The following is a 10,432-nucleotide window of genomic DNA, read 5'->3' as shown; positions in this document are numbered from 1 at the left end:
TCAGCTGTTTGCCTGTACTGTCCCTCTGACATTATCGCACAGTTACTCCGCCACTCGCTAGATGCTGCTGCAGCCTGCGTCTCTCTGCTAAAACCGGGCTGCTTCTTGCAGGAAACCATAGCAGATGAAATACGATCTCCTCTGTCCGTTGTTAACCAGGCAGTGTTATTGAGATGTATAACTCCGTTTACAAGATAATCATTTTCAATACATGCATTAATTCATACGAAGAATGAACGCGGTATGTAAAACACTTTGTTAATGCGCCATTACTACCATCGTGCAATTTCATTGTTTAGGGCGAAGCGAGGCCTACGACACAGCTGATCGGTTGTCAAGCGAGCTAGTGTATTATTTCTGGTTGTCAGATTTGCATGCCGATTACAGTATTTTGGCTTGTTCAGTGATCCACGTAATCAGACCAGCTTTGTATTTTCTTGCAGTGACATACAGTATAGCTTCAGTAACGAGGAACTAATTAAAAAGTAATCCGTAATTTAGCCTTTGTGTTAACCTAGTAATTAGCTGAGATACGCATGTTTAAACATCTGAAAGCTGAGAAAATTGGTTTTATTTCTTTCAAAAGCACACACAAAAATATTGAGCAGTTTGGCAAAATATATCATGCAAAGTGATCTGAAAATTAACTTGGATTATTAAATAAGATTTGTTATTAATAATAATAATAATAATAATAATAATGCATTAAAAAACTAGGGTAATGTCTAGAAAAACAGATTTGTCTTTTTCTTATTTATGTAAGATTTGTAAATGTTTTTTTAGCACATTTTCTTTTTTTGTTTGCTTGATTGATTTTTTTTTAACTTTTCTTGTTTTTTTCTTATTATTTTAAGGTAATTTTGTTGTAACTTTTCACTAATTTCTTGCTAATTTTTGGGCTATTTCTTGTTCAGCTGCTTGGTGCCTTCTTCCTGTGTTTTTGAAAGAAATTAAGCACAGGTTTCAAGTAGTTAATGCATGTCTACCCTGAGCTGTATCACGGCAAAGCATAACAAGCATGGGTGGATTATGACACAAAGGCCCCTGGGCATAGATATGAAAAGTTAAATATAGTTAAAAGACACAGACTTTGTGATGGTTTTGCATATTTGTAGTAATTTTGTGCCTTTCTGTAGTCTGGCAACCTGTTTTGTAGTAGTTGGGATATCTATGCGGAAATTTTCTCTCATTTTTGTCACTTTGTTTCACATTGTTGTTGTTTCCCCCATTCTATAATTGTTTTTTGTCTCTTTCAAGTTCCTTTTCATCTTTTTGTGGTCTTTTTGTCTCAATTTGTAGTTGTTTTTTTAGTCATTTTGGTGTCTTTAGTTTTTTTTAATTTTGAGTTAATTTTGTCTTCTTTTTTTTTTTTTTACATTTTGTGTCGCTTTGTAATAATTTTGTCTTTTTGTACTTACTTTGTGTGTATTTACAGATCCTTTTTGTCTCTGTGGTCATTTTTTCTCTTTATGGTTTTGTTTCTTTAGTTTTGTGATTTTTGTTGTGTTGTAGAAATTGTGTCTTGTTGTGGTTGTTTGTAGTCAATTAGTATCTCTTTATGGCTGTGTTACACATTTGTTATAGTTATTTGTGTCTCTTTGCATCTCTTTGTGGTCATTTTGAGGATCCTCTTAATCAGTACATGTTCATTTGAGTGACATTTTGCAGCTGAAGGCTTGGTAGGCCTGTTCAGTAATCCATCCATGATAACAAATGTCTTTATCACTTTCAGATGTTCCTATGATGTGTGAAAAAGTGGAAACCCTGCCACTCACGTTATAAATTGCACCATGTTGGATAAAACCGATGATAAAGATCAACAAACGGAAAAGTGCTCGGACTGCGGATGCAGGCTACCAGAGCCCAACTCTGATTCAACTAACACTTCTGAAACAGCCCCTCTGAAACAGCAGCGTGTACACAAAACAGCCAGTCCTTCCAAATGTTCATCCTGCGAGGCAGGCAGCAGCCTCCCGAATGGGCAACGTCCACACCGCCGCCTCCGTCTGGACCCTCACAGCTGCGGTTTGTGCTCCAAAACCTTCATCTCCTCCGCCCACCTGACCCTTCACCTCGCCTCTCATAACAAGGAGAGGAAGTTCAGATGCAGCACCTGTGGCAAGTACTTCCATCAGTCCTCCCACCTGATGGCACACAAAGTAATCCACAGCGGGGACAGGCCGTTTAAGTGCCCACAGTGCGGTAAGACCTTCGGCCGCGCCTCACATCTGAAGACCCACCAACGGCTCCACACAGGCGAGAAGCCCTTCAAGTGCACCCACTGTGACAAGTCGTTCACGCAGAAGGCTGGGCTCCTGGCACATGTTCGTCTACACACAGGAGAGCGGCAATTCAAGTGTGAGGAGTGTGGTGCGGGTTTTCGCTCTCTGTCACTCTTGCTCTCTCACAAGGCCGCAGAGGCATCTGGGCATGCCAAACCACCGGTACAACCACCAGCAATAAACCAGCCCCAGAAGACACAGAGTAGCTCAGAGGATCTGAAGTGTGGTGTGTGCTGCCGCACCTTTGTACGATCATCCTACATCAGGCTGCACATACGCCTCAAAAAGGGACAGCGTCCTTATCACTGCAAAGTGTGCAACAAGACCTTTGTCAAGCTGGATACGTTTGTAAACCACTGCGATAAACACTTAAGGCAGAAAAGGGAAAAGAATATGGCGAAGGCGGCTAAAGACAAAGTTGTTAAACCTCCCCTGTTTGTCCCACTCTCAAGGCCTCCTTCTCCTGAATCCTTACCCACTCAGCCTTTATCCTCAGAGGTCAACACGCGTGCCAGAGCAAAAGCAAAGAGTAAGACGGAGCCATGACCAAGGAGTGCATCTACTGAGATAAAAATGGTCTTTAACTAAGAAATGTGCCACTGCATATAGTAGTAATAAATGCAGGACAGTAGTTTCATGTTGATGTAAAAGTTACATGTTTACAAGTGATCAGAGAAAGGGACAACAAGCAAATATGTAGATGAATAATTCCGATGATACAGTCATGCATTTTATGTCAACATGATTTTATTAATTGTACAGTTATTTTATTTTAAAGAATTTATTTTAATTGTTTATGTATATTTTTAGGTACCACAATGTTGTTTTTAATGCCTGTAAGGCTAACAATTAAGTAGAATTGTCAGTGGCGTGAAGTGTTCACTCTGTGAATATAAAAAAAATATTTGTAACCATTATAGTTCATGGTTAATCTGTTGTTTATTTAAACCCATACAAGCTTACTGGCATGTACAATAGCACTTGATCCATGTACCATCAATGTAAATTAAATGCCTATTGTAAAACAATATGCACATAGAGTAGAAAATAATCATAAAAGCATAGTGTGGAGGACTGAGCCATTTCTTTTGTTGCACCTTGAGACCGCATATCTGTTCAAAACAAATTTGTGTGTTTCAGACATTGTCCTCTATAAAGCCTCTTTTTCCACTTAGGCCAGTGAGCGCTCAAATCAAAAATACTGTAACGCTCCACAGTTCATTCTCAGCTTGTAAATTCTTTCCTTAAAACATGGTTTGTACTGTGCTGTATCACCTACACCTGTACTTACGGGGCTAATGTGGGACTGCATTTGCCATCAGATGGACCACCTTTGACTGTCACACCTTATTCCAGGTCAGCAGCAGCTCACAGCTGAAACCTCTCTCACCCAAAACTCAACAGGAGATGTGTTAGACTGTTTTCCTGTGGATCTCCACCAACGATGACAATCTGTCACCTCCACATGGGGAAACTCTTTGTCCCAACCTACGGACAAAGAGCAAAAAAAGTCACTTGAAGGACACCATTTACAAATCGAAAGTAAAAAATGAGACCCTTGGGAATCACAGTGCATGAGAGTGAGAGATGCAACCACATGCTGCAAAAGACAATAAAACAATTTACAAACCACTGTGTGGACATAGTTAATGAATTAGATTAGGAGAGTGCAACATTTAAGATGAAATGCTTGCCTGGCAGCTGTCTGTGTCCTCTGTGCTGCTGTTGATGCTCCAGTGCAGGGTAACGGTCATGTGGCGTCTCCAGACGGGGTTCCTGCGCAGGAGAATGGTTCCACTGATGGAGTCTCCAGCATACACACTGACCGGCCTGTCCAGCATGAACAGAGTCTGCTTCCAGTGTGTTGGCCTGCAGAGGAAAGAGTCTTACTGTCATGCTTGGCAGTTTATGGCTCTTTCAAGACACTTTGTAAACTTTGTTTTTTAGATTTCAAGGGTGGCTCCATAATTTTCTTGAAGGTTTGTGTATTATTCCAGTAGTCTTGCTAATATATTCATATTGTAAAATTTTAATTTTTAGTGTCTGTTTTAGTATCAAAATGCTATTTTCCCACACCCCTCTAACATTTTCCTATATGACGTGACAATTTTCTTCACAATGTTATTGCAATATATAGACCCACATACTGCTGTCGACACCATGTTAAGTTCCAAAAGTCACAAAAAAACACAACAAACTAAATGATCAAGTCAGCAGTAACCCAGAAACTCCCATGTTCTGTTATGTAATGCTACTTTTGTTGTCAGTGGAGTCTGGTGGCTTTGAAGAGGGCAGTATAACAGCTTCAGTTCCTCATCATGAAGGACTGTCTGACGGCAAGGTAGAGTGGTAAAATATTTTTAATCTATAGTACCCTTAAAGTGATATGGATATTTTTAGGTGGTCCTTTTAGGAGGCTAAAATATGCCTTGCTGCTGCTCCCGTCCACAGCCACAACATTCCATTGACAGACACAGAAATTTTACCTCACAGAACACAGAGTTGCTGGTGTACCACTGCTTAAATAACATTTTCACAATAATAAAATACCACCATCTTACATTTCCATGCTCAAATTTTCCAAATCTTTTAAGAGTATTGGAACATTATTTGCAACCTATAACAGAGATACATGCAGACATTTTTTGCAGTACCTATATGTTTGCCCCTCAGTAATTTTATAATTTGAATTATCTGTATGGGCTGTTAAACATTGCTGTTCGGGCTCATGAGCACTGCTGTTAGCGAATATTTCTTCATGCTGTAGCAGCACAACAGAGTGAGTGAGTGTTTTTTTATTTTACTCAGAATTAGGTCCGGTGTTTAGCTCCACTGTAGCGCCTCCCGTCTCCAGGCTCTCAAAGTGAACAGTGAACCAGGCTGTGAATCCATGGAAAACACCAGACTTTTCCACACAGAAATGAAACTGACCCTTTATTTCCTGAGAAATGAAACACAGGGCTATCTCAGTTAAATATTGCAGTTTACTATTCCGTTTGCACATGCACAATTGCACTGTTCAAATTTGCACTGTACTGTTTTATTTGCACTGTTCTTCCTACTTCTATTGCAAATTTCTAAATTTCTTCTATTGTAAATTTTTAAATTTCTATTCATATTTCTTTTATATTTGCTAAACGTTTTTTAGGCATTCTGTGGACAGCAAAGTAAGAATTTCATTGTACAGGGAAACATGTTTCCATACTGTGCATATGACAATAAACACTTTGAATCTTGAATCTTGAATCTTGAATCAATGTGTGTGAGGGTGGAAATATTACTCTCACATGCACGCACAGACACACAGACACACAGACACACACACACAATACCTCCAAGTCTTTGACTTGCAGAGTGTACATGTCGAGGCATAGGACATCACAGGGAGCGGTGAGGCAGTCATTGGGCTCAATGAGGTGGCTGAACTTTGGCTTGGTGAAGAACTCCTGCTGAGCCAAGGGCCTGCAAAGATGAAATGTTGGTCAACACTATGGTGAAATGAGGTTGCTGCCACAGACAACACTACACAAAAATCCAAGCACAGCACTTTTGTGTTTGCTTCCATTATCAAAGGTTAAAGTAAAAAAATCTACCGTTTTTTAATGCGCACAAAAGCAGTTTTTCTTTTATTTAGACTGGATAAATGAACCTTGGATTACCTTGGATTTGTGTATTTATAAATGGATGTTCAATATAGTTGTGATGTGTTCCCAGATCAGTCATAGATCAGTATGTTTGCAATGTGTATGTTCAGTCATTCATTCATTCATTTTCTGTAACCGCTTGTCCTTGCAAGGGTCGTGGGGGGGCTGGAGCCAATCCCAGCTGTCATCAGGCGGAAGGCGGGGTACACCCTGGACAGGTTGCCAGACTATCGCAGGGCCGACACATATAGACAGACAACCTTTCACGCTCACAGTCACACCTAAGGGCGATTTAGAGTCACCAGTCGACCTGAGCTGCATGTCTTTGGAATGTGGGAGGAAGCCGGAGACCCCGGAGAGAACCCACACAGACACGGGGAGAACATGCAAACTCTGCACAGAAGGGCCCCCGCCCATGGACCGAACCCCTTTCCCACCCGGGTTCAAACCAGGGACCCTCTTGCTGTGAGGCAGCAGTGCTAACCACGACACCACCGTGCTGCCGCAATGTGTATGTTTTCCTCAGAAACTCAAGGTAACATGGTGTGACTACTATTAAGTCATTTTGCAAGTGAAATCTGAGTATGTACATAAAAAATATGAGTCAAGACAATGTTCAGTGAGAACAGCTGACTAATGGCCCTTACTGAAGAGGAGTGAAGTCCAGACCGTAGGGCTGCTCCCAGAAGGCCATCTTCTCTGCATAATAGCTGTTGGCCTGACACGGCACCAAGCTGAGGGCCGCAGACGAAGGCCACATCACACCGCCTTCCTTCAGCCAGCGGTCCCTGGCCAGCAGAACTGACTCCACCATGAACTCAAACTAGACCAGAAGAAGGAAACATGATCAATCACACAAACATTGTTTACATATCACCTGTATTCAGGTTAATGCAATATATGAGATAGAAAGATAATAAAAATGTCATTACTATATGCTGGTGTAAGACTATGAAAAACAAGCGCAAGAATTTTAAAATCAAGACGCAAACTGACAGCCAATCAATGCACGGACTTTGGTGATGTAGTATATTTAAACCTGAATGAGACTGACAGCAGAGGAGCATGATTGACATCCAATGAGTCTGTAATAACACTGAGATTAAGCATCTAAAGTTGAACAAATCTTCACACAGTAGTTTGTATTATTAGTAATGACAGTGTCATTATTACCAGCAGGCAGTTTCCCATCCACTCAGACACCAAGACGTCCACCTGCTCAGGTAGCTCGATCTCCTCAGCTCGTCCTTGGAGCACCGTGACCACCTCCTCACAGCCGTTCTGCTTCACCAGCTGTCTGGTGTACTCTGCCATTGAGCTTGCCTCCACGGCATATACCTACAAAAGAAACAAAAAAAAGATGGACACTGTATGATGTTTTTGCCATTTAGTGACAACTGTTGTCCAGCAGATGGGAGTAGTATGCCAGTGTTTAATGTGCAGTGTGAGTAAACTGAGTAGTCTGGCACATTCTCCAGAATTGTATTATCATTTCAGATGAACTCTGAACTTTGGAATACATTTTTGGGTAAAAATGAATTATGCTAAATTCTATTTTTTTGTACGTTACTTAATATATAGTTGTACAACTGGCCACATCAGCTGCAAAAAGCATATCACACCCAAATCTCAACTGTCGGCTGTCAAGCTGCATTGCGTTTAAAACAGGCACCAGGTTTTCACAAGAGAGAGGGTGTGGAATTTAAAAAAAAAACAATATCTCTGATTGTGCTGCGTTAATTTTGACCATTTTTAAAAAAATGTCCATCCCCTTGCACCTACAGGTATGAACACGTTTGCACATGCATGATGCAGAAATAGAAATCTCCATGACATTCTCTACATGTTTTTTGTTGATGTACAATTAAGGATCTGAGCCAAACTGACAATACCAGTAATTTTTCAGTCATGCCCTCCCTTTCAGAGGCCAAAAAGTAAAGTTTATGACACCACACCCCATAATTTTTTTAATCAATTATTAACAATATTTGGGGGATCAACCAATAAAAAAGGATAATGTTGATTTTTTGTGAAATAAAGGTTAGCATGATACCATCATCCAGAAATTAATCATACTTCTTAACTTCGCATCACCCCTTATTTTGTCCCTGGTTATCTATGCCCCATCTGCAGTAGTTCTATGCTGCCCCACAGTTTGAGAAACACTGGATCATACACTGTATGGTCCAGGACTGCATAACCTGCAACCGGTGTCTTTATGTGAAAGAGCCTCAGCATTTGAGTAACTTCCCCAGCAGCCATGCTGTTGACGTTACCTCTGAGGGTTGTGCCAGCTGAGCGCAAAACAGGCTGATGATTCCAGTCCCGCAGCCCAGGTCCATCACCACCTTATTCCTCAGGGAGGCACTGTTGCTGATAATAACCTGCCGGTACGCCTCAGTGCGGCTCTTATCTGACAACATCTCCAAATGAAGCCTCTGTGTGATGACCCCCCCACCCCAAAAAACATATAAAACAGAATAATTGATATGATTTCCTCATATCAGTACAATGTGTGACAAACATAGTCAAGACAGTATTGGCAGTTTTGTCCTTTAAGACCAAAAGTATAACATATTGAATAAAGATGACATTATGAGTTATTTATGTATTACAGATACAGATAAAAAAAAACAGTTTGAAATAATCAAATAGTTGTTATAACTTAACTACAATAAGCTGTTTACTTTGATTAAGACTGTGTGATAAAAGTGGCATTACTAAATAAAATGGTCATTGAGAAAATGCTGTTGTGAAATCACATTTCATTCATTTCAGTTATATTGAATAACTTTGTGTGTTTTTAATATGAATATTTAAAATACACAAAATGACTGTGGCTGGTGGCACCCACATGAACAAAGGACCCAAGGTTTCCCAGCAGCACATTGCATTGTAACAAGATGATCAATTTCAGTCACGTCATCTGTCAGTGGTGTTAATGTTTTGCCTAATCGGAATATGGCCATTCGTGTTTTCACGTCAGCCACTGTAGTTCTTCTATACTCCAAATGCCACTAAATCCTACACACTAGACCTTCAATGCAAAATTGAGCATGCCACCACATAATTTATTTTTTTTTAAATTCTGGGCAGCTATTGTTTTCATTAAATTTCAGTGCAGAATGACAATCACTGTGAACAGACTTGAAAACTTTGTTGAGAGCTAATCCATCACCACTTTAGTTATTGCCCTAGGAAGAGTAGTGGTTGCAAAGTTCACAACTTTTGGGATAAAAATAAACTATTAACAATTTCCACTTTGTAATAGAGGCAGGGCGAGTTCTAAAACCTCTTGCCGCTTGGTGCATTCTAGGAAATGCTGACCTGAAGAGGTTTGTATGAGCAAGGGGAGGGTTTCTGGAGCAACTTTACCTACTTTCAAGGTACATGGAGAGCAGAGATAAATCAAAGACGAAGAAACTCCAGCAACTATGGAAGTATTTAGAACATTTTTATTGCAAGACTAACACATTGCAGCATGTGTTCTAAACACTACATGTGTCGCTGGAGTTTCTTTGTCTGTGACCTGCAGAGGATTAAAAGTAAATGGCTGGACAGCAGTCTTTGAGATCTAATTAGCTTATCAATTTGGGGTTTTCTACCAGCACTTCTTGTGCTCAGCTGCTCTTCCTGAGGTTTCTTTTTCTCTTTTTCTTCCTAACTTCCTTAAAAATATTTAATTTATTGTTCATCATTTAATGTTCAACAGCAAAACTATGGTTCTGCACAAAATGGTTTACATACATTTTTGTGTACCTAACTTTGTTATGCTGATACACAAATGCATGTTTCTCAAAATCACTTCATAAAGAATATTACAATCAAGTTTCTGACCAGTGTCCCATAACTGCCGAAGTACTCTTCATCTTGCCATGGGTCTTCCAGAGAGGGGTCCTCCTCCTCCTCCTCCTCCTGGCGCAGGTAGCTGGCAGGAGCATAACCTATGACCCCGTGCAGCTCTGCCCACCACCACTCTGCTGAGGGCTTCGCGTGCACGAGCAGTCTGTCCCCGCTGCTGAAACTTAACTGCGGGGGGAAAAAAAGCAGCACAGTTAGAGCCACACACAACTTTTCAGCAAATATGTGCTGATATTAGACTGCCCAATGTCTGTGTGCGTCTCTAACCTGGTCACTGCCACTTCCAGTGAAATTAGACAGGGCAACATATTCTTCAGCTGATGCATCCTCCTCCTCCTCCTTCACTGCCTGCATGACTAACGGCGGTTCTTTCGACTCGCCTGCTGTGTAATAACTTGCAACTATCCTCTCAGGAGAAATAACTGGAGTCTCTACAAATAAAGAAAAACTGTATATTAATGTGAAATGAGCGGTAAAGCCATCATAACTACACTTCCACTGGCATGCAACGAACACTTCCTGTTTTGACGTTAACGTGCCTTCACGTGCTGTCGGAAATATGGGAATTGTAAATCAAATGCAATTGAAGGATCCCCAAAAAACATGATTCGCCAGATTGTGTGTGCGAATTATGATTTGCGGCAT

General features: G+C 40.6%; 2 protein-coding genes across 2 annotated transcripts; one reads left to right on the top strand and one right to left on the bottom strand.

Annotated features, from left to right (window-relative positions):
* Positions 1-86: 86 nt before the first annotated feature.
* Positions 87-3,914, top strand: LOC121949516 (uncharacterized). Its single transcript, XM_042495230.2, has 2 exons — positions 87-241; positions 1,733-3,914. Exon 2 carries the CDS (start codon positions 1,791-1,793, stop codon positions 2,826-2,828), a length of 1,038 nt encoding a protein of 345 aa, XP_042351164.2. The 5' UTR covers positions 87-241; positions 1,733-1,790; the 3' UTR covers positions 2,829-3,914.
* Positions 3,014-10,274, bottom strand: prmt2 (protein arginine methyltransferase 2). The gene is made up of 9 exons (XM_088083148.1): positions 10,055-10,274; positions 9,764-9,955; positions 8,203-8,364; positions 7,100-7,264; positions 6,574-6,749; positions 5,615-5,744; positions 5,087-5,223; positions 3,977-4,151; positions 3,014-3,770 (listed from the first exon to the last, which is right to left on the bottom strand). Exons 1-9 carry the CDS (start codon positions 10,139-10,141, stop codon positions 3,738-3,740), a joined length of 1,257 nt encoding a protein of 418 aa, XP_087939274.1. The 5' UTR covers positions 10,142-10,274; the 3' UTR covers positions 3,014-3,737.
* Positions 10,275-10,432: the final 158 nt, after the last annotated feature.

This window comes from Plectropomus leopardus, chromosome 10 (genome assembly GCF_026936395.1).
Source record: "Plectropomus leopardus strain MGB_pleo_1.0 chromosome 10, ASM2693639v1, whole genome shotgun sequence".
NCBI lineage: Eukaryota > Metazoa > Chordata > Actinopteri > Perciformes > Serranidae > Plectropomus > Plectropomus leopardus.
The sequence above is the reverse complement of the archived record's forward strand: the minus strand, read 5'-3'. Positions and strand labels throughout refer to the sequence as shown.